Raw genomic sequence first — 24,428 nt, forward strand, 5'->3', positions numbered from 1 at the left:
AAGAGCGTAACGTACAACATTGAATGACAATATTGGAAAATGTACATTCGTTACATTGAAAACAAAACAATTGAGAAAAGGGTTACAATGTGGGGACGAGTGTGTTTAGATTTAGTTGGAGGCATAACAAACGCTAGTAATTCTTGTAATTTAGAACTCCTATTAGTCAGCTTCCAAGAATCATAATTTCCACAGTTTGAAGCGCTTGAATTTTTTTTTAATCCCTAATTTTTGCATGGACTGCTCTTCCAAATTTTCAATCCATCGGGATGCTCTAATTTTTTGCCGTAGGTCGCCTTTTTAGGTTTTGAACCTACCGAGCCCATTTTTCATTTTTTTTAGTTTTTATTCAACATAATATTTTTTTACAGCATCTAAATTTATTGGAAGTGAAAATTCATCTCCATCCATTTCTGCGAGTATTAGAGCTCCCTCAGAGAAAGATTTTATCACAACATATGGTCCCTCGTAATTCGGAGTCCACTTTCCACGAGAATCTTTTTTTATGGGAAATATTTTCTTTAACACTAAGTCTTCTTCTTGAAACTCTCGAGGACGAACTTTTTTCTCGTATGCTTTTTTAAGTATTTTTTGATATAGCTGGCTATGGCACAAAGCTAACATTCTTTTTTCTTCTATGAGATTCAATTGGTCATATCGTGATGGAACCCACTCCGCCTCTTCTAGTTTTTTTTTTTATCAAGACTATGATCGAGGGAATTTCAACTTCAATAGGAAGTACCGCTTCCATTCCATACACCAATGAGAAAGGAGTTGCCCCTGTTGAGGTGCAAACAAAGGTTCTAAAGCCATCTTTTGTCTCCACCATCTTTTGTATGACCTTCTTGATATTCTTATTTGTTGCTTCTACAGCCCTATTCGTTTTTGGACGATATGGCGAAGAATTATGGCGCTGAATTTTAAAACTATGAGACAACTCCTTCATCATTTTATTATTCAGATTGCTCACATTGTTGGTGATTATCTTCTTTGGCAAGCCATATCGACAAATCAATTATATTTTGATGAATCTGACAACCACACTTCTCGTCACATTGGCATAAGAAACGCTTCAACCCATTTTGTGAAATAATGAATAGCTACTAGGATAAATTGGTGCCCATTTGAAGCCTTAGGCTTGATGAGTCCAACAACATCCACCCCCATATAGAAAACGGCCACAGTGATTTTAAAACATTCAAAGAGGTGGGCGGTACATGTAACACCCCGTTTTTCAAAGCGAGGGTATCTTTTTTTTTTTCAAAAGGAATTACAATAAAACAGAGAATTAAATCATGAAATGCCTTTGGATAAATAATTGAGTCATTATAATTTACAAGCAGCGGAAAAGTTTCTCCAATTATAAATCCAAACCATTTACACAACAACCAATGGTACATGGAACCCATTCAAATAAGAAGTCAGACTGACAATATTAGTAAAAGTACAGTTCTCCAAACTAAAAATACTCCAATCCAAAAAGAAGGACACCTAGTCCCTATACATCATCCTAATCTGATCATCCTACCAAAAAGCTATACACCCTGAGTGATCTCCACGCGCCCCGTGAGATCCTCCTAACGTAACTGCAGTCAAGCGTTCCCATCTCCATTCCCGTCCGTAGGGTACGAACCGGTAGGACCGTCCTGACTCTCATCTGAGGGCAAAGCCCAGATTTCCACAATAATTGTAAATGGTCACCAACCAAAAAAAAATAACAGTTAACACAGCAATGTATGGTGCAGTTACTTCATGAGAGTTGGTGCAGTTACTTCATGCAATATCCTTTCTTTTTTCACAAAAACCATGGAATTCATGAGAGTTGTATTCTCCTCCTCCATCTATTCTGATGATTTTCATACTAAAGCTGCTTTATTTTTCAGCCATTATCTTGAAATTTTGTAAGTATTTCAAGCACTTCATTCTTTCTCTTGATTAGATATACCCAAATTTTTCTTGTAAAATCATCAATGAATGATACAAAGTAATGATTACTTCCTATTGATACTTCTTCAAAAGGACCACAAACATCAGAGTAAATTATCTCCATCATTCTTGAAGATCGAGTTGGCACTTCAGCCTTGAATGAGTTTTTGCGTGGTTTGGCTTGACAACATTCTTCACACAGCTCCTTTGGCATTTTAATTTTTGGAATTCCTTGCACCATTATCTTGTTATGCAACATTTGAAGGCTTCTGAAATTTAAATGTCCAAACCTCTGATGCCACAACCAATCTTCATTCCTGACTTCAGCAGCTAGACACTTGCTCTCATTGATCTGGATATCAATCTTAAAGGTTCTATTTTTAGATAGTGGTGCCTTCAAGATCAATCTTCTTGAATCATCAAACAATCTCTTTTCACCCTGCTCCATCTTCATAGAATACCCCTTTTCAAGCAGTTGTCCAAAGTTTAGCAGATTGTTCTTCATGTTTGGCACATACAACACATCATATATGAATGATTGTTTACCATCTCTCCTTTGAATCAACACTTTTCCTATTCCTTATGCTGTTACAGAACTGTTATCTACAATTCTGATCTCCCTTTTCACCTTATCATCAATGCTTACAACCCACTCTTTATGGTCAGTCATGTGATTTGAACAACTTGTGTCAAAGTACCACTGCTCTAGGCAGTCATCATTTGATTTTGTTGTAGCCATCAACAACACCTCATCTGAGTCTGAATCCTCAGCTGCCATTTGTGCTTCATCATCCTCTCTTTGGACTTTCTTGGATTTGCATTCATTTGCAAATTTCCCCAATTTTTGACAATTGTAGCATTAGATTCCTTTTTTGTTGAATTTCTTTTTGCCATTCAAATTCTTGCTGCTGTTATCACTTATGTTCTGATTTCTTGAACTTCCAGCCCCTTCATCAGTATCATCATAATCATATTTCTTGTACCACTTGAATTTATCTTTTCCTTTCTTGTGCTTCATATCACCTTGACTAGTCTTCTTGCTAACTTAGGCATGTAGGGCCTGTACTTGAGATGTTGAGGTTGCTGCACACCTTTCTCTTACTCTCAGTTCATGAGCTTCAAGAGAGCCTTGCAAATCCTCCACCTTCATCTTATCAAGATCCTTTGATTCTTCAATTGCCACCACTATGTGATCGTACCTTTGTGTTAATGTTCTAAGGATCTTTTCAATAATCACCACTTCAGTTAATGATTCACCATTTGTTCTCATCTGATTAACAACAACCTGCACACGATTGAAGTAATCTACCACAACTTCATCTTCTTCCATCTGCATTAATTCGTATTGCCTTCTTAGCATTTGGAGCTTCACTTTCTTGGCATTTTCCCCACCTGTATAGTACTTGACCAAGATCTCCCATGCCTCCTTTGATGTAGATGCCTTCGATATCCTCTCAAAGTTGTTTGAATCCACACTCTGTTGGATATAAAACAATGTCTTGCACTCTCTTTTCTTGCAATCTTTGAAAGTTGTTTGTTGTCTTTCTGTTGGATTGGCACCAAGTTGTTCATAGCCATCTTTAACAATCTCAAACAATTCTTGAGCTCCCAACAACGATCTTATTGATACAAACCACCTCTCCCAGTTCTTCCCATCCAGAATTGGCAAATTCAATGGAAATCCTCCTCCATTCATGTCTTCTTTCACTCACACTTTGTATTTCCCAATTTTGATTTCCCCTCACACTTGCACTCGTGTTTCCCAAGGTTTAGAACTCAAGCTCTTGATGCCACATCTCCTCCGAGCACTTCTAGTTGTTAATGTTCATTTCGCCTTTCATTGTACGAGTTACATATTTTGATCCACCAATGAATATTTGCACGATACACTCTCTCACTAGCGAGTAGTTTTTGCACATAATCTAGTAGTTAGTTGTTATGTATATCTAGTTTATATTTTTGGATTTCAGACTCATTTTCCCAATCACATGTATAGAAAGTATGTCCGGGATGGATAATTCAAAATTAATTTTGAATGAATTTGATTTCGTAAAATTGATTTTGGGTAAATGTATTTTTAGTTTATGCTTTATCTGGTGGGGTTCTTTGTTACAACTATTTGGAAAACCAGACCTTGTAATTCGAGGAAAGACTACCTAGCAGTCGTAGGGATGTTAAGACCCGATATTTTTTTTCTAGTGCTAGCAAGAATGCTTGTGAAAGAATCCATTTCCCCAAAAAAATAATAATGCAATCAATAAATTGATTTTTTCAAATAAAGATCGAACAACTCGTATTTTGTCTCTACAAATAAAATTCGAAACGTGCACTCGAATCGAAATACCAGTTGCTTGATGTTTTATCGTAACATTAGATTGTGGAGAGCAATGTGGTTGTACTTTAATGATTGATAATTATAAGATTAAGGTTATGAGCTTGTTGTCTACTTCCAAAAAGCCTGTACTGGCAACATAGGTTGGAGACAATCAAGCCTTACTTACACAACAAACACAAACACCCCACATTTTTTAGGAAACAAAATATTGTTTCTTTCTCATTTTCCCTGTTGTGTGCAATGTATATGGCTTTTATGCTTTTCTGTTCAGCAAGTTCCTTTTTTATCGTTACCAATAAGGTCTACCACAATTGGTAGATAGTTGAGGTCCCTTAAACACACTTTAGATGTTCGATTATGGTCGTATGTATAGAAATTGTATTGTTGGGAGAGGCGAAACCTATTTCGATGATGCCTACACCTTAGTGAGAGTTAGTCTCTTATTGATTTTTGGTGACCTTCACCTAATCTACTTCAGTTGTTGAGATGAGATGTTTTGTTGCGACAAGATGAAATGAGATGTTGATATGAAGTTTGATGTCGAGGTAAGATATAGAGAATTGCATCAATATATATGGTGTTGAGATGAGGTGTAGAGACTTTAAGCACAACTAAAGTTCTAAGATCCAAATCCGATATTAGACGTAGAAAAAAATGGCTAAGATAGGGTGTAGAGGGGTTGAGATGAGGCGTAGAGAGGTTGCGATTAGGTGTAGAGATTCAAGGTTTGCTTTCATAAAATTGTGAGAACTTGGCATGGAACCAATGATGTCAATTGTGGATCGTAAAAAATAACGGTTTGTTAGAATTCCACTACGCGAGAGTGCTATTAACCCTAACATAGCTACTATTTGACAACTTTACATGGAACTTCCCTTAACCATGACTATGATAAAGTAGCAAGATCATACATTTTTTAGCTCAAAAACTTGTTAAGGGACCACATTTAATGATGGTCGATGTGAGATGGCAAGATTTGTTGTCTCTTTTAATCCATACTTGGAAACATGACATATGACATCCTTTAATTATTGTCGAGATAAGTTGCTACTCTCATGAGTCTCATCCAAATTTGGTAATGAAACTCCGTGCAAGGTTTTATACTGTAAATATTTAACTGCATTTTCTCCAGCTAAAATAATATTGCTATTGAATTAACATTGTTTGTCCTTACACATATTTGGCACATATTCATAGACCATCACAAGGGAGACTGAAAAATGAAATTATTTGATTTTACTCAAAACAAATACTTGCTATAGTGAAATATTAATATGAAAGAATAAAAAAATTTGAGCCCTTCTTCTTATTATTTTTTCAAAATCCCCAATTTCTTTTATAATTGACTAATTCAGTTATGTATTTTACATGTTCAATGTGTATTTAAACATATAAGATGGGGGGAGAAGAAACTATCGATTTATTTTTTCACTCAATATAAAAGGATACTAGAAATCTTTTCATACATACATTTGATTAAAAATATCCTGAAAAAACACATTTATTAATATTCAATGATTCTAATTAATAATTCTAGTTTCTCATAATAACCATCTGTTTTCACTCAGATACGTTCTCTCTATATATATATCACGTCAATAAGTTGAGTTTGCTGATTTAAAATGTTAAATTTGCTACTAAATCGAACATAATTGAATTTCAATAGATTGATTCCGGTTTGACCCAAACTTAAATGAGTTAGATTAAAATGCAGATTGAGTTGATTTGGTTAAACTTATATGTTATTAAAATTAAATTAATATGTTGTTATTAAATATTAAATTTGATGTAGTTATAAATTAAAAAAATGGAAAACTAAAAAATATATTATTAGAGGGAATAAAAAAAAGTGATATATAAATACATATTCAAACAACAAAAAATAGTGTTTTGAGAACCGTAAGTAAGTTCCGCCACTTTTCAATTTTAACTTCAATTAATTTTCTCCGAAGTCGCCACTGTTTTGAGAATTCCTTTTCTTTATACCCTTCCTTGTCTTTTATATAAAATTCTATATCAATTTGGTCATTGTAACATTTCATTTGTTGAATGAATTTCACGAGCAGAAGATTATGATTTGCGAAATAGATGATGAAGTGTTGATGCAATTTCATTTGCTTTAATATACCTTTTTCATTGTCTTTCGTTGTATGTATATTTTATTTTATTTTAGTTAGCTTGTTTCATGATACATGTTTTAGGTTTTAAAAATTTAATTTCGAAAATTTTGGGTTATTTTAGGTCAAATTTGTGCGAAAAATGTGTGACTAAAGTCGGTAGTTAGTTTTGGAGCTCCATTTAATTATGATACAGATTAAAATTTCGATTTGAAAAAGAATTGAGTAGTTATTGGGAGTTAACTTTGAAATTGCGTTTATATAATGGTATTGATTTCTAACATTACTAGTAGAAATTATTGGTAGTTACATTACATACATCGTAGCTGAATTTGTGCATGTTAGGGTTCTTTTCTGGTTATGCTAAAAAGGAACAACATTCACACAGTGTAGCTACAATGGTGGAAAATGACTATTTCCCACCTTGGTTTAGGTATCTACGCTTTCTTTTGTGTTTCTTTTCTCCTGTTCTACTTTAATTATTTATGCTTGTGCTATCTATAGGAATAAGATATGATTTTGTTGTTGTTTGTTGTTGCTTGCATTTCAGTGTAGCTCCAATGATGGATTGGACAGACAATCATTATCGAACTCTTGCACGCCTCATATCAAAACATGCTTGGCTTTATACGGAGATGCTTGCGGCTGAAACAATTGTTTATCAAAAGGGTAATCTGGTAAGTTTATAATGATATTTTGTTTGTAAAATGTAAAAGAAAAGAAAGAAATAGAAAAGAAAAAAAAACTAGGAAGGAATTGTTTGAACAATGAGGTTTGTTGTTACAATTTGTCGAGGTCTGAATCTCCTATAAGCTCAAGCTTCTTGGTGGAGGCTAATTGTTTGCAAGGTAGTTAGTAGGAGCATAACATGAGAAAAAGATTTTGAGTGAGAAGTTGAGAATAAGGAGGGATAGTTTGGGAAAGTGTATGCAAAATTGTGTTCTCCTGTGCTGGAGAACTCTAATGTAAAAAATTATTGAATAGAAGCTGATTTTTAGGTCTGTATAATTCAAGTGATGACAACTTCCATACAACCATAGCCAATTTGTGAAGGGATGTCAGCCATGGCGGATTTTTAGCCTTCCGCCATCGACAACACTCTGGGCATGTGTGTGTGCAGCGTAAGAGAACTAATTAATGGAGTGGTATAAAAAACCATCATTTGTGATGAATTGTTTGTGAGAAACCATTGATATTTTTGTTTCTCGGCCTCAGGATAGATTCTTGTCATATTCTCCAGACCAACATCCTATTGTGCTTCAAATCGGAGGCAGTAATTTAGAGAATTTGGCGAAAGCAACCAAACTTGCTTATGCTTACGACTATGATGAGATAAACTTCAAGTTAGTATGTTTCTTATCATCTTAAGTATTAAATGTCATTGTTATATTGATGATATCTGATGGATCCATTTATTTATTTTCAACATATACCAGTTGTGGATGCCCTAGTCCTAGAGTAGCTGGACGTGGATGCTTTGGCGCACGTCTTATGCTTGAACCAAAGGTTAGAAAGCTATTCATATTTAAAAATTACATGCCAAGAGATTGAATATATATGTTTTCTTTGTCATTGAGCACTAATAGAGAACTCTAATGTATACAAGGAAAGTTTGTTGCGGAGGCTATTTCAGTAATTGCGGCCAATACAAATGTACCTGTAACTGTCAAATGTCGAATTGGTGTAGATGATCATGATTCATACAATGAACTATGTAAGACCCTTAACAACATTCTTTGTCTATCAATGTTAGAACTTAGAAGGATGTAAAATTAGGATTTTTTGAATTCAGTTCTTCTTAAGGGATGGAAGGTTGCTCCTCTCCAATGCCCCATTCCAAGCTCAAGGCATACCACTAGCCTTAGTTAGGGCTTATAAGTTGTTGACCCATGAATTCTAGGAGGAAGGATGGGGAATATTGAAAATATTCACTCAAACTGGGCTGCGGTGTAACATAATATATGGACAGGTGGCATTTGGAGAGTGTGATTCTGTATGGGGAAATGAGGTGAGATGGTTATAAAGGGACTCACAGAGAGGGGCGCATGCTGGTTGGTACCATAGTGCTTTCTCTCTCCTTGGTTCATCCTTAATTGTTGTCCAGACCTTTTTCTTTTTGTTATTTAAATTTTAACTGTAACTTGTAACAATATCTAGTCTCAATTTTTTGATGCATCTTGTAATGTTTTTGAAGATATTTGGATTATTGACTGTTGGCCATTGGCACGACCTTTCGTTCCCCATTTTTTTTCTTCTTATAAACCTTTTGAAAAGCATTATGTAACTGTAATATGTAGCAAATGGATGTTGAACCCTAGGTAGTTAATCCCAGATAGCGGTGCGTCGCGGCCAACCCCAAAAGTGGGATAGCAGGATAGCGCCGGGGATTAACTACGCCGGGGTAGCGGGATCTCGTCCAGATCTCGTTGGGATCTTGTTTCACGCCGTCGCAGTAAGGCACTGTACCGCACTGGGACAGCGGGATCTCGTTGGGAAATGCTGGGATTAACTACCTAGGTTGAACCTTAGACACTCATCCCATAACTTCAACATGGTATCAAAGCAATACATCGTCTATGACCTGTGTTGTCATTGTTCAGCTGTCGAGTATGAAACTACACAAAAATTTCAAAATCTCTTATTTCATTATGTTTCCTATTTCTAGCACATTCTCTACAATTTTTAGTCGTTATCCTCTAATGAGTTTCTGCTGCTGCTGCTCTCAGTTTTTAAACTTATGGTTTGTCTGCTTTTTCAGTTTGGTTATATTTTAGCAGTCCTGTCATTCGACCATCGTAAGGTTGAGCCGCCGGCACAAGTCACAAAAAACTTTGTGATCTGTCCCACTACCACACTTAAGTTGGTTGTTTCAGGCTAAGTATAACATTTGACCTAATACCATTGCGGTTTGGTATGCTTGCAGTTTGTGAAAGTTGGTTGTTATATTTTATGTTTCAAATGGTATTTGTAACAAGCTTAAAGCTTGAGAAGAATTGTTAGAATAAAAGAAAATATCTTAGTTTATCTTGTAGGTCCAATTTCTAATCTTAGAATATCTGCTAAGATTAGTTTCTATATTACTTAGCTATTATCATGATCTGTTTTTTGATTTCTCTATTTATTTAGGATTAGGAGTATTGTATCCTTCTAAATACGTTTAAGTGTTTTAGTCTTTTACATCAAGCTACTATCAAGTCATTATCAATGATATTACACTATTGTCACATTCAGTCTGTATTGTTTCTCTAATCACTCTTTTATCTAATACCCATAACTTCAACTTTGAAGTTATTATCATAGTCAGGCCATATCATTATCAAATGTGAGACTTCTCATCACTATTGAACTCCACTCCTCCCTTAAATCAAATAACATGTTTCATATTTGTAAGCTTTTCAATAACTAGCAATCCACTCATAAGTTTACCAAGTATAAAATAATCAACAACCTTTTTTGTCTTCGATGATCGCGTTATGGGGGAGGACAGTTGTAATTGCTCAACAGATGGGATAGTTGTCGCATTATGTTTTTCAGTCACATCAATTGCGGTCACTATTCACGGGGAAAATAGCGTGCTTGAAAGGCTTAACTGCGAGTGTGAGGGTTGCCAAAAACACTCTTGACGCTATTGTCACGCTGTTGTCCTCCTACCATGGTTTTAAATTGGTGATGTAGTTATATTGAGATTGTTGATCCATGCTCACTACTCTATGGCGCTATTCTGGTCAAGTCCTGTGGATTTTGGTCAAGTGAGTCTATTTTTGGTGTCATTTCGATGCAATGTCAAATAATGGCAATAGAGGCGCTATAGAGCTATAGCGTAGCAGATTTTGATGAATCTGCTGTGAGAAGTGTGACATTATCTTAGTTTCGCTTTAGGACAATAGTGGCCACTATTCCAATTTCTGCTAGCCAAAATAACGACTATAGTGGGAATTTTTTTTAGAATTTTAGGTTTTTTACAAATAATAAAACTGAAGATTTTGCAGGAGTGCCAAACATGGCCTATTTTAATAATAGAAAAACTTAAGAGTTAGTGAGTATTACCCCTATATTCACTGTAATACGTATACCTCTCAATATATAAGGATTGAATGCCTTTATTTATTTATATATTTATTTATTTTGCTTATTTTCCTGTTGAGTTTGATTGCTGTAAATAGATGGGCACTTTTTATGAAGCAATTGTCCAAAAAGCTTATTGTTATTTATATAATTTAGAAGCCCTAACTTTATGATAGATTAGTATTTCTTCAAAATATTTGTGCCCTTGGTTGTTGGGATTACATGTTGACCTTAATTTGGCACTATTGTTGTTTGTCTGTCAGGTGATTTCATTTACAAGGTTTCCTCTCTATCACCTGCTAGGCATTTCATAGTCCACTCAAGAAAGGCACTGCTTAATGGCCTCAGTCCAGCTGAAAATCGTAGTATTCCGCCACTGAAGTACGTGCCAATAAAATTTGATTTGTATAGTAATTATCTATATATAGGATTGGTGATAACACATTCCTTACTGCAGATATGAATACTTTTATGGCCTCTTGCGCGACTTTCCTGACTTAACATTTACAATCAATGGTGGTATTACTAGTATTGATGAGGTGAGTTGCAGTCACAATGATCATTCTATGTTAACTGCGGACTTGGTATTGATTATCGATAAAATTTTCGGCACCAAAAGTTTTTATTGTGATTATATGATCATACGAATTACATTACTGTATACATAAGTACACATTCATATGAAGCATATAGTAGACATTGACACAAGGATACACCAAATTACAAAAATTGAACACACACACTGAAAGAGAGAGGTGAACCAGACATGTGTTTGACACAAAGACACAGCACAAAATGGTGTATTCATGCTTTATTATTGGCATATTCCCTACTTATATGTGCAGTAAACCAATTCAGTGTTTTAACAGTCATTGAGCTGGTTGTATGTTCAAACTTTGTTAGTTTTTTTTTAATGAGTTGGCTATAGAGGTTTAGTATGCATCTACATATGGAATTCTCTGTTTTCATTTCGGTCTGTCTCTGGGTGGTAGATATCTAGAGATCTAGAGATTGATTTATGTGTTGTTTTGGCAACTAGGGGCCTGTGTTATTTCTGTTTTTTCCCCTTTTTCATTTCATTGAAAAGTTATCCTCTTTTTGATTGGGAGTGCTTGAATGATATTCAGTAGATTTTTCCACATTTTTCTGGGAATTTGCTAAATATAGTCCTAGTTGAAGGATCAGTATATTTTTGGTTCAGGCAACAATAAAGCTGGACATTTTCTCCATTTCATGGAATAAGGAGCAACCTCATAACTGATATACTGAAGAACAATAAACTAATTTGGTAAATCCTTGGTTTAGATTCTAATTAAGAAAACCTTACATGGTTCTAGATGTTTATTCACAGTTGAAGTATCGAATTACTGATTGATTGAGGCCCTTATATTTACGGAATATGGTGAATGCATAATTTATTATATTTTTTTCGCTCGAGTTTTCTCAATAAAATTCATTGTCCTGTGTAAATTCAAAAACCATACCTTGGATTTTACTTGTTGCCAGTCATTATTATTAAAGAGGCCAGTTTGGAACCATTATACTGAGTCTTTTTTAATTCAACAAATAAGTCACCATACAAAAAATGAATATTCTTCAATATCCATCTATGCCAAAAGCTTAAGTTATTATGTGAAGCGCATGAAATGGTTTTATGTTGTATCTCTAACATGCCCGCCCTCCTATGCAAATAAAATGTGGACATACCCAGGTCCACCCACCACATGATAAAATTGAACTTTTTACTTGGGGAATGGAAGATACAATAAGCAAAGTCTAGACTTTTGATCATAAAGTCTTTTCTATTATGTCATGATCTCTCTAATGTTGAAGGTATCATGTGGCTTCTTCATGAGGCTGGGCTGCACTTTTTTGTGCTGTTCAATAACAAGTCAATTCTCTTCCCCCCCGCCCCCTTTGTGACTTTGGAGATAGTTTGGTGTATTTGTTGTTATTATATAAGATACACATTGATCCAATACTTCCTCCAAGATATCCTTACACGTGGATTTTGATTGTAGACCAATGCAGCTCTAAAGGCAGGTGCTCATGGTGTTATGCTTGGACGTGCTGCTTACCACAAGTAAGTGTCAAATGCTTTCACACATCAGGTATCTGCATTTAGGTAATAGAGGAACAAGTTTTCTGCTTGACTCCTCATAAATGATCACGTGATTCTAGAAATATTTGTAGAATGTAATGGGATTGAGGATTCACACAATTTGCTAAAGTGTAAAACTAAGGCCAGTGAGAGCTAAGACTGGAGAGCAGAATGTGATTTATTTAAGAAAGATGGGATGGAAAAGGGGTTGGAGGTGAGCGAAGGGGAGTCTGATGTAAAAGGCAACCTGTGGTTTAAGTGGAGAGATTATACTATTTTCACCCGCCTTTTCTGAGCTTATAGTTGGGCTAGGAGAGGTCCTCTATGGCTGGGAACTTTCTGCTCTTTTCCTCTATATCTTTCCAGTTTCTCATTAATAAAATTGTCTCCTATTTCTGGATAGGAATTACTTCCTATCAGAATGTCTAATTAAATTGGAAGTTGGACAAGAATTTGAAGTCAATTTTCACCTACAATACTTTCTGCAATTTTCTTTTATTTTTTAGTTTGACTAGAATTTTTCTATATGAACAACTTGAGATAACAGAAGTTTTTCAAATTTCAAACATATGGCTTCCAGAATTATTTTGGAGTTTAGAAATACAATCGATAAATATTTTTACTTGTTGACCTTTATTTTCAAGAGAAAACTAAAATACACCAATTCTATCCTTTCAAGAGAAATAAAATGATTAAATATATCACTTGCTTGCCTGTTTGAAAAAGGATAGCAGTGTGCTATTTTAGTAACTGCCATTTTAATATTGTAACTGCTCTAATAACTGTTTTGTAACTTCCATTTAATTACTAAATAACTAGATAATAAGGGTAAGAGATAGGCATTGGGTATTTTGTATGTTGGTTGGTTTGGGAGCTACTAGGCTCTAATTCCTAGAGGATTATGTTGGTTATTAGCAGTTTATTATTCCTATTGCAGCAAGTGTAATTTCCCTCTGTTCTGTAATTGCTACTGTTGGTAGTTACTGCCGAATTGTTTTATCGATAATTTTCAGTTTATCATTCTATCCATTAGTTTCGTAAATACCAGTTCCTAACAACCATCATGATCTAAACTTGGTTTGGTCATGGGGATATAATTTAGCTTTTCCACTAATCTCCTGCACCAGCTTAGGTCTGGAAACGTATCAAGAAATAAAAGGCAAGAATAAATAAGCAGTGACAACAAAGCAATCTAGTCATGGGGATATAATTTAGCTTTTCCACTAATCTCCTGCACCAGCTTAGGTCTGGAAACGTATCAAGAAATAAAAGGCAAGAATAAATAAGCAGTGACAACAAAGCAATCTAGACATATGTGCGTCCTATATATCTTATATTATGGATTAAAATCTCTTGCAAAACATATTCGATGAGAACCAACCATAGGTGGAGTACCATTTACCCAACCTGCCTTTTAATGCGAATGTCCTTACTCTTTGGGCTAGAGGGTTAGACTAAGCACAGGCACAGGCTAAAATATTTTATGCCCAGATTCAGAAATGTTCTCTCACAAAACAAGGATACAAAACACTTGACTGGTTAGTTGTTGTGGTTCTGTTACCATGTAAAGAACCAATGGTCCTAATTTTAAAAACCATAATCGTTAGGTTGTATTCCAGAAACAATTTGGCCCTTCTAATTATGTTTTTCAATGTTGATTGATCATTCTAAATATGGTTTGTATAAACTGTTACTTGGTAGCTCATGTAACCATTGTTATAATTTCATCAGCCCTTGGCATATTTTGGGAAACGTTGATGCTGCAATTTATGGTGTTCCAAGTAGTGGTCTTACACGCCGTCAGGTTCAGTTACATTATTTGAATTTGAATGGACTAAGTTGCACAAATTCTTTAGTTCATAGTTGGCTACATATAATTTTCTAACTTTTGTTTTGTTTTGTTTTGGTTATTATTATTTGTTTGATCTAGGTCCTTGAAAAATATCAAGTATATGGAGACTCTGTGTTGCAACAATATGGACTTGGACCAACTATGCGAGACATTGTGAAGGTACGAACAGACAAAGAGAACATTTTATTTGATTTCCAAACTTCATTGTCTTTGAAAAATGGAAGTTTCTCCATATATTGTTTTATATACTGAGATATTGCAAAATGAGAAAACATGAGGAAATTCATATACTTGCATTATACATTGGATGATATTATGCATACCAAGAGTAATAAATCAAAGAATTTATAGTTACCCTAGTTATACATTGGAGGATATTATGCATACCAAGAATCATAAATTCAATAGTATTGTCACTTTGTAAAGTGCGAATAAGAAAGCCAAGTTTTTTTATATACTTCTTTATTTTCTGATTAAAGACTCAAAGATAGAAAAAACTCAGTGCCATTTGTTGTTGCTTGGCACAATTGACAATTTTGAAAGACTCGGGGTCATTTGTTGTTGCTTGGCAAAGTTGGGATGACCAAACTGAGCATGGATGAGAAGAAGAAAATCCACCTCGGAACAAGCATACGTAGGGATGTTATGTGGAGTTGGTGAGGCCACGGGACTCACTAATAGAATCAATCATCTGACTTGAACATAGGCAGTGGAAGCAAAAGACATGAAGCTTTTCATACCACTTGAAAAAGTCAATAAAGATGGTTAGTGGTGCCTAGGAATCATATGTGCTAGTGAAGTGGGCTCAGAGGGAGCATGCAGAGAATTATATGCAATGCTGGCTATTTGTGGAGAGCGATCTTGCAGGGCATAGCACATATCAGCAATGTAACCTGTGGAAATAGTCACACATGGGATGAGATTTGCTTGACTTGGGAGACCAACCACATTCACTTCTCTGAGAGACCAAGATAAAGGAATAATAGGGCGGGTGGTATGTCCCCGTTAGACGATGAAAGACCATGCAAAGTTAATAGTGGCTGCAGTGAGGGAACTGGCAGGTCTGCTCTATTTTTCAGAACATTGTTTTTCTGACCTGTCCTCCACTATGTTATCCTTATGGTATGTCTTCAATTTCTTTGTCATGTCATCCTTCCAGTGTGTTAAGAATTTCCTCTTTTGTCGTCCTCCCTTCACTTCTATATGTAACAAGTTGTTACTCTAGCTTGAGGAGGAGTATTTTGGTCATTTTTATTTTATGGGCTTTCTTTGCCCCAAGTTCCTTTTTCTCCCTTATTGGGTATTTGTAGGAATGACATTCCTGGGAATACATGAGTAGGGAATGAATATACCCATATTTGTTATAAAGTTGAAAAGAAAGTATTCCTGGGTATAAAGCTTTCCTAGAATGACATAACGTCCTATAACTTTCAATACTCCCATGGATTTATACTCAAGTGAGAGGATGGAAAAGAGGATTCCCATGAGGTTTTATATACATTTTAAAAAAAGTTCTTATAACTACCAATTTTCCTTAGAATATTAAAAATGTGTGTTAAACACTTTTTTTAGAATATACTTAGGAATTTAGATTCTCATCATTATATTCCTAAGAAAGTTATACCCGAGATTATTTTTCTTGACTCGGGAAAGAAACACCTGCTAATGGTTTTCTTAGTTGGACCCTCTGTGACCTCTTATTAGCTTTTCTCAACCGGTCGACCTATCCGTCCTGCTTCTATCTATTATGTGCATTTGTTGTGCTTCTTTTTCCTGTCAGCACCTTTCTCTCTACATACATCTGTGATTCAACTAGCCATGTGTTTTCCGGTGAGACCCATTCTCGAGAATCCCCAGCCACCATCAACCCACTCTACAACATTTCTGAACACAGCTACAGTCCTGTTGTTTCTATTTTCTTTACAGTACATCCACCGGTTGTAATAAGCTGGAAGCTTAGCAAGCTTTAGCTTGAGGGAGAATGTTAGAATCAAATATCATATTAGTGTGTTTATTATTGGGATTAGGATTTGAGTTAGTGAATAATATCAATTAACATTTATTGTATTTATGGTAGATATTATTATAAATAGAGGTGAGTGGTCTTATTTAGACACAAAAATCACTATTTCTAGAAGTATCTTGGTCTACTCCTAAACAAACTAAGAAGTCTCCTAATGACTTATTATAATTACTCTTAACAATAGACTAGAGTTGCCTCTCGGTAGGCTCTAAATACGATATTTGAGAAAGAGAAAAACGAGAGAGCATATGAATAACTATCTGTATTTGAATTATACACTGGAAGATATTTTATATATATATATATATATCAAGAATCATGAATACAAGGATTTACTCTTACCCTAATTACTGTAATTCATAATAATATAAAACACAGAAGCAGCCATAATTACCCTATTACATTATTTCTAATAGCATAGCTATAACAAATAAAGATATAAAGCTATAATTTTCCATTTTCAAATATACATGTAATGTCACTTAGTTATACCCACTTCATTTTTAATTCTATTGTTTTGGTACTGTGGTTCAAAGTGTCGACTCAACAAGTTTTCCTGTTTTATATTTTGGGTTAATGTATGAGTATGCACTGGAGAATTTTTTCAATCTTTTCCTCCTTTTATTTGCAGGAAACATGTAATAAATATATCGATTGTATTAATTTGCTGTTATCATATGACCATGGTTTACTTTGCTGCAGCCTTTACTTGGTTTTTTCCATTCTGAGCCTGGGAATGGACTTTGGAAGCGCAAAGCAGATTCTGCTTTCCAAACTTGCACGGTAAACTTACTGTGAAGAAACCTAATTATTTGTGTGATATGATTTATAGTATTCCTCTTTATCACACGTGATTAGATAAAGTTGTCTAACATCCGGATAAATAAACTTTAATTGGTGAAGCAAATTTTACCCAATCTTAATTTTCGGTAATTTTTCCTGATTTTCATTCGTGGATAGTAAGACCGGGAGCTTGGCATGTGTTGATTATGTAACTAACAGAATTAGTGCTTACAAGTTGGGAAGTAATTAGTTAGCTGTTAATAGGTCAACAAAGAATCAAATAAGACACCTAATAAGGAGATATTATCAGTAGAAAGTTCATGTCATATTACTGCACTTTTGTATACTGTTGTCTAGTAACTTTGAAGAGCGAGAAATAAATTGTTGCATCTGGAACTAACCCTGAAGTTGATTACATTGCCATGAATAATCATTTGTGAGCTAATTTGGTTGGAATGAGTTGTAAATGACATTATATTGGGATTGAATATTTTATTCTTTCCTTTTTCTTCTATTATCCCATGTTAGTATGTTATTAAAACGGCGGCCTAGTGCACGAGGCTCCCAGCCTATTGTTAGAGTTTATCTATTCCTAAATTAAGTTACTGGTTAGTTAGGTCAATTTTATGGCATGCATATACCATTTTACGGGTTTGTAGCTATCATTTGGCATAATATGTACATATCTCTCCTTTGCTTTACTGTATCTGTCATTTTATACTTAAGTAAGACGGTAACTGCATTAGTTGCTTCGAACACTTAAAAAGTTCTTGAACCATGCAGACAGTAAAATCATTTCTTGAAGAAACTCTTGTAGCAATTCCAGACTCGGTCTTGGATTCATCATTTGTGAAGTCACCGCCTGGTCGTGGAGATCTTTTTGCTAACATTGGTAGTTTATTGCCTCCACCATATAGAACAAGAGATGAGGATGCTGTGTAAAACTATTAGTTATCTGTTATATGCAAATAACTTAAAATGTAATCCATTATATGAAGAAAGTTGAAGTAACAAAATTAGAAGATTACTGTTCTTTTTGGCTTGTTTTTACGGTTAATTTTGGCCAAATTAGTATTGAGTTATTATCTTTTGAGAAGAATATTGGGTGGCTTAAATTACTCTATTTATCAGATAAGCCTGACCCCACCTCCATAAAAAAGAAACAGAAATGATAAAGTACAATCTTATTTTTTAAATCCTTTCAAATTACATCTCTTTGAAGCATCTCCACATACCCCCCAGGACCTCTAGGTTAAACTTTTATCAACTATTCCACGTGGCAATAATTTATTGGTCATTTCATGAATGAGATAAGATATTGTATGGTCCTACCACAAGAGGTCATTTTTTGTATGATTTTCATTCCATATATTCATTCTTCCATCCAACCCCTTGCACCATTGTATCAAAGGAAAAACTAGTTGAGAATTAGCATCAAATTGTAGAAATGGCATCCATCACCATGACATCCTCAATCCTTGGCTTCCCGGCCGTTAACAATCGGTCAGCTGTTGCAATGCCAAGGAGGCTCGTTGTCAGTGCTGTCAGAGCTGTTGAAGGGAAAAACAGTGTCAGCTATGACAATGACAAAGAGGGCAGCAATGGAAGGAGAGATTTGATGTTTGCTGCTGCAGCTGCTGCTGTTTGCTCTGTTGCTGGGGTTGCAATGGCTGATGATGAACCAAAAAGAGGTACCCCAGAAGCCAAGAAAAAGTATGCGGTTGTTTGTGTTACTAATCCTACGGCTAAGATTTGTCGCTATTGAGGGTTTTTGTTTACTTTTCTTGATTGGAAATGTACAATGGGGTTGTGGTGTTTTGATTTCATTTAATCTCTGTATTAGTTGTTCATAAAAGCATCAACTTTGCCTTATCTCTATGGTCTCCTCAGTTTAATTCTCAACCAAGGAATTAATTAATCAAATTAAAATATATAAACTTTTTAGAATCTGTCTTTCGTTCTTTTTTCCCTTTTCTTGCTAGCTTAAGAAAAATGATTTGAAAATATAAACTTATGCAGATTTAACGAGAAGCAATTCAAAATTTTAAAAAACATGTATGTCCATCTAGTCAACTTGCTCTCAACAACGCAGCGCAGTACGGCCATGGCTAAAGTAGACTAGATCGATGAATATTAGGAGTATGTTTGATTGAGTCTAGTATTTGTGAGAGATTCCTATTTAGTCTTTTAAGTAAACCGTTTCTTCTATGATTAACAGTTGTATCATGATACTTATTATTGTTAATGTAATAATAAGATATATTTTATTTAATATATAATTTTTATTTTTATTAAAATATAATAAAATCCTTAGAATAGTTAACTGCGATAAAATGTTAAATGTGACTTAATTGTAAGTTCTGATTAAAAATAAGACCAAAGTTTTTGTGTATATATATATATATATATATATATGAAAGAGAGCATGTTGAAACTCCTTTTTATTTTTATTTTGCGATTAAGCCACTAAAGTCTACTACGTATAATTAGAGCTGTCAAAAAATCCTAAATTTCAAGACTTCTTTTAATTTTTATTTATTAAGCCCCTAATATTAGATTCTATTAAAATAATTTTTTAAAGCGCTGGTTCGTTATTTCATTGGGTTTAAGGGAGGGGAATTTATAAGTCTCTAATACTTTGTTAATTTTGAGTTTTTTTTCTTGAAAAAATTTTTAAATTTAATTTTCTCGAAAAAAATATTTAAAAATTTATTTTTTTTCAAAAAATTTTAAATCATTTTTTTTTCAAAAACATTTGTGAGAAAAATAAAAAAAAAATTCTCAAGAAAATCAAAATTTTTTTTTCTCAAATTAAAAAATTTCAAAAAAAAATCGAAATTCTTTTATCGGTGAATTTTAAGAAAAAAAATAAAATAATAATCGAATTTGTTTTAAAAAGTTGACTTATAGATCCAATAAGCCTACAAAATTTTAGGAACTTTTTAGTGTTGAGACTTTCCATTTTATGATATTTTAATTATGAAATTTTTAAACCCCTCTAACACGTGGATTGAGACCAATATTTAGTAAACTTGTCAAATTGACAGTTTTATGTACAATAGCTAACTATCACAACAAAGTACTAACAATAATAACATTTGTCCTAAAAAAACAAAAGTTCACTGCATACACTAGCAAAGAGATTGGTAAAATAGTCCTAAGCAATTTGGGAAAGACTCGATTCAGAATGGATCATCATTCTTGCATCTTTTATAAGTTCCACCATTGTATTACTCTTTAATTTAAAAAATATATAGACTGATCATTAAACTAATAAAGAGACAGGTTCATGATTTGATTGTCTGACTGAAGTAAGATAAAATATAATTAAATGATATTTTAGATTTATATTAATTAATATTCAAAATACATATTAGCTAAAGACATGAATTTTTTTTACCTAAAGATACATTTTTGACAAAATGTCGTTGAAATTCAAAATGCGTCAAATACAATTAAAAACGGTTAGTACGAAAACTAACTAAATTAATTAATACATAAATAAAAAGTTGCGAAAAAAAAAAAGGAAATATCAAGTAGCTTTTTATATTGAGTTATTATTTGATAATTAGGAAATTTATGTTAGATTTCTTAGTTTATTTAAGAATGTTTAGTTTTAGTGTTAATTTGAGTCAAACACAACTTTATGCGTTTATTTGTAAGATTTCACGTATTTTGGGAGTGTATAGGATACAACAAGTTACGTATTCTAAGGTGTTGTAGCACTAGTCCATGATGGTCAGATTTGAGTAAAATTGTAGACCCTTGCATTGCTAAGTTGGATCTGAGATTATGAGAAAAGACATTGATAAAAAAGACAAAAAACATCGTCCCTAGTATGGTGACATGTGTTGATTGCAAGCAGGAAGAATATTCTCTTTTTTCCTTGGGCTTTTTCTTTTTCTTTATCTTTTGAGGGTTGACCTATTATGTAAACAGGGGGTATAAATATAATATTAAGAAACTATCTACTCTACCTTCGATTGGGGCTGCTTCTCTTCATCTACCTCCTACCTCCATTTACATACTTATCATTTCTTCTCATTTCTCCATAGTATAGCCGAGCGAGGTCATGTATCACCTACCAGAGCAAATGGTAGTTAAGTTTCTAGTTCTCTTTGGTGATTCAACTTGGGCTATTTCTAGTTCACTTATTTTAAGTTGTAATGGATCTATACCTATGTTCCTTGTGTATGTTTTTTTTGTCTTGCTCACTATGAACTAAACCATTTGTGTTTGATTTATGTGGAATTTGATTATGAAGTAGTTATGTTTAAATGTGATGTTTGTACACTTAAAATCATGAGATTTACTATCATATATTAATTATGGGCTTGACAAAGTTATGATTAATTTTAGTTCGTTAATTTGTGTAAGCGATTAATGAATGGTTCACAAGAATCTAATATGTTAGTGTATTGAATAGACACATCTCACTAACCTAATCATTTAGACATAAGGATTAGAGCCATAAAGTGAAACTCACATTTTACCTGATGATGGAATAAATATAACAGGAGCTTATGAATAAAAGAATCTTACCATTCATTCTTGTTTATTGCTTGTTGAAAGACACCACTAAGTTAGGAGAACTTAGGTTATACAGCTCCACACAACATCATTGGTAACTATAGGAAATACAATTCAACCTCTTTCATCATTTAGACACCATTTCTACAGCTTTACACAACATCACTACTTTGCTTCAATCTTATGTTCTCTTTGTCACATTAATATTATTGTCACCCATTTCTAATCACTAATTAATTTGATTGATTGTATGATTTATCCAACCACATCATAATTTCAAAATTAAGTCTTTTTATCTTATAAGTTATATCACTCAACCATTAGAGTACACAAATTTGAGTTAATAAAATACTTTAAACTTTTTTTTTTAAACTCAATCCAAGAGTATTTAAAAAAGTAACATTTTTAACTCTAAATATTTTAATTTCAATCTAACTTTTGCTCAAACTCTTTAACTTAGTTAAAATTTGAACTTTTTCACCACTTTAACAATTCTAAATTTTTTGTAAAATTTCAACTTCAATTCAAACTCATTACATAACTTAAACACATCAAAATTATTTTTTTTAACCATTACTAACAACATCAATAACAAGGATAAAATATTTATTTTTACTCAACACCAACAACAACAAGTGATTGATTAAGAACTCAAAGTTTCACTCATCCCCCTCAGATACAAATTTTTTCGAATTTAGGAAAAAATGAGAAGGAAATAAATGTCTCACTTCAAATAAATTAGCTAACAAGCAACACCTTGTAAAGGAGAGCGACTAACACTTTTTGAAATGAAGTTTTGATCTAGTAAAAAAATGAAAGTTTTTTTTTTTCCAAGCACCAACACTATTATTTCTCTTTTTGAATGGAAAGGAAGAATAGGAGGGGGTTCATGTTATGCATGTGTGTGTGATAGTTGCTTCAAAGTATTTTAACATTATCTCATTGATTAGTTTGATCACCTTAGATTTATGTCAGTTTAATGACATATAAATATTAATTGAATTTGTTTAAATCTTACGAATGAAGTTAAGTAGTCGAAAGTAATTATTGATAATTAATGTTTAATACCACAATTTCCCTTCAAATTAACACCACAATCGTTGTGAGACGATTTTTACTAATCCTTTATTACTTGTTAAGATTGAGTAGGTGTTATTTTGCATAATAGATGTAAATGAACATATATTAAAAAAAGGAGAGATGGTATGCGATCACATATGTAGCATGATAATGGGAAATTCAACAACAAATACAATAACAACTCTAATAGAGCAATATGCAGCGGATAATCAATTTTCCAAACTTGCAAGAATCTGTGAGGAGCAATCAACAAATAATCACAGCAACTAAAATCACCATCACAAATGACACAATAATTTTTAACGTGGAAAAACATTCTCAATGTGAGAAGTAAACAACCACGGGACCAAGCCAGTAATAGAGCTCCACTATGATCAAAATATGGGTACAAGAGAGTTTCAAATATGGCACAAATTCGTGCTCAGTAACCAGCCAAAAACAGCAAGGTAACCAGCACAACAATCAGCCAAAACAATGAGAAAACAAACATGAAATTGAGAACAAAGTTCAGCAAAAAACCAGGAAAAACTGTTGTTGTCCGAGTTCAATTTCTCCCACCTCAGACCTCTGATCGACGGTCCAAACGGTCAGAATGAAGTACCACGAGTCACGAACCTGCTGTCCAAATTTCAGCCCGATCCGACGGTGAACGAAGGAGAAATCATGAATCTAGTGCAGCTGCTCTGTTTTATGCGAAAATAGGGTTTGCTCTTCCTCTCTCACTTTTCTCTTTGCCTCTCTCTCTGAATTCAGCTCTCATACGCCCACTAATCTGACCTCTCTCCACTTGGTTAAGTGAGACACATGGGCTTGCACATATTGGGCCTTTCTCCACATAGGAAGGGAGCCCAAAATCCAACACATGAAAGTGTCACTTGAAAAATTAAGTGTAGATTTAGGTTACTTCACCTAGATTCAAAAAATTATCAATGAATGAAGAAATGTAACAATTTTATATAATTATCCCGATTAAATATTAAAAACGATCATAAATTCATAGTGAGATATAATAACTTAAAAGTGATGCACATAATATTAATTTAGGGGAAATTTGAAACAAACAAATAATATTTTTGAGAAAATAAAACAAACACTTATTTTGTAACAAAATTTCTTTGCTAGAGTGACACTTATTTTATAAGAGAATGAGTATTAAGTAGTTGCTTTTTCAAGTTCAAACATGGCTAGAAATCATTTTTTTTACCAACATTCATTTCATTAAAAACCAAAGAACTAATTCAATCTAGTATGTCAAGATAAGTGTGAGAACTGATATTATACATGGCCACCTTAACTGGAAACCATATTAACCTACCTCTTAGTAAACTCCACATAAGAGTTTTACAAATGAAATTTCAATTAAGCCTACAAGCAATAAAGAATAGATCCTAACTCTGTGATGTCATAGGCAGAAGAATTAAATGCACCTACTATTTATTACCTTTGAATCCAAAGAGAACACCACCAAATTAAAACCCAACTCTATAATCCACTTCATAGCTATTAGGAGACTAGAGGCTTCACTAACAAAAATTGGCATAATTGGTTGCACCACAGTGTCTTCACTCCAAGAAACAAATCAAGCTAATCTATGAGCCATAGCCCAACCCCTACAC

General features: G+C 33.7%; 3 protein-coding genes across 6 annotated transcripts; 2 read left to right on the forward strand and 1 right to left on the reverse strand.

The window, feature by feature from the left end:
- Positions 1-2,971: 2,971 nt before the first annotated feature.
- Positions 2,972-3,622, reverse strand: LOC140920396 (uncharacterized). Its single transcript, XM_073368666.1, has one exon. The coding sequence runs from the start codon at positions 3,620-3,622 to the stop codon at positions 2,972-2,974; it is 651 nt and encodes a 216-aa protein (XP_073224767.1).
- Positions 3,623-6,139: 2,517 nt separating this feature from the next.
- On the forward strand, positions 6,140-18,235 carry LOC101512641 (uncharacterized). Of its 4 annotated transcripts, none has more exons than XM_073368410.1 (13): positions 6,140-6,164; positions 6,724-6,811; positions 6,929-7,055; positions 7,594-7,721; positions 7,815-7,884; positions 7,990-8,092; positions 10,707-10,824; positions 10,901-10,982; positions 12,465-12,526; positions 14,276-14,348; positions 14,475-14,555; positions 17,122-17,202; positions 17,986-18,235. In XM_073368410.1, exons 2-13 carry the CDS (start codon positions 6,777-6,779, stop codon positions 18,142-18,144), a joined length of 1,119 nt encoding a protein of 372 aa, XP_073224511.1. In that variant the 5' UTR covers positions 6,140-6,164; positions 6,724-6,776; the 3' UTR covers positions 18,145-18,235. The 4 variants fall into 4 exon arrangements, with proteins under 4 accessions (XP_073224511.1, XP_012571141.1, XP_004499893.1 ...); XM_012715687.3 differs by lacking the exon at positions 6,140-6,164 and adding an exon at positions 7,377-7,499 and having other exon boundaries at positions 6,171-6,811; XM_004499836.4 differs by lacking the exon at positions 6,140-6,164 and adding an exon at positions 6,171-6,409.
- A 343-nt stretch (positions 18,236-18,578) lies between these two features.
- On the forward strand, positions 18,579-19,074 carry LOC101512313 (photosystem II 5 kDa protein, chloroplastic-like). Its single transcript, XM_004499834.4, has one exon. The coding sequence runs from the start codon at positions 18,650-18,652 to the stop codon at positions 18,965-18,967; it is 318 nt and encodes a 105-aa protein (XP_004499891.1). The 5' UTR covers positions 18,579-18,649; the 3' UTR covers positions 18,968-19,074.
- Positions 19,075-24,428: the final 5,354 nt, after the last annotated feature.

This window comes from Cicer arietinum, chromosome 5, assembly GCF_000331145.2.
Source record: "Cicer arietinum cultivar CDC Frontier isolate Library 1 chromosome 5, Cicar.CDCFrontier_v2.0, whole genome shotgun sequence".
In the NCBI taxonomy this organism is placed as follows: Eukaryota; Viridiplantae; Streptophyta; class Magnoliopsida; order Fabales; family Fabaceae; genus Cicer; species Cicer arietinum.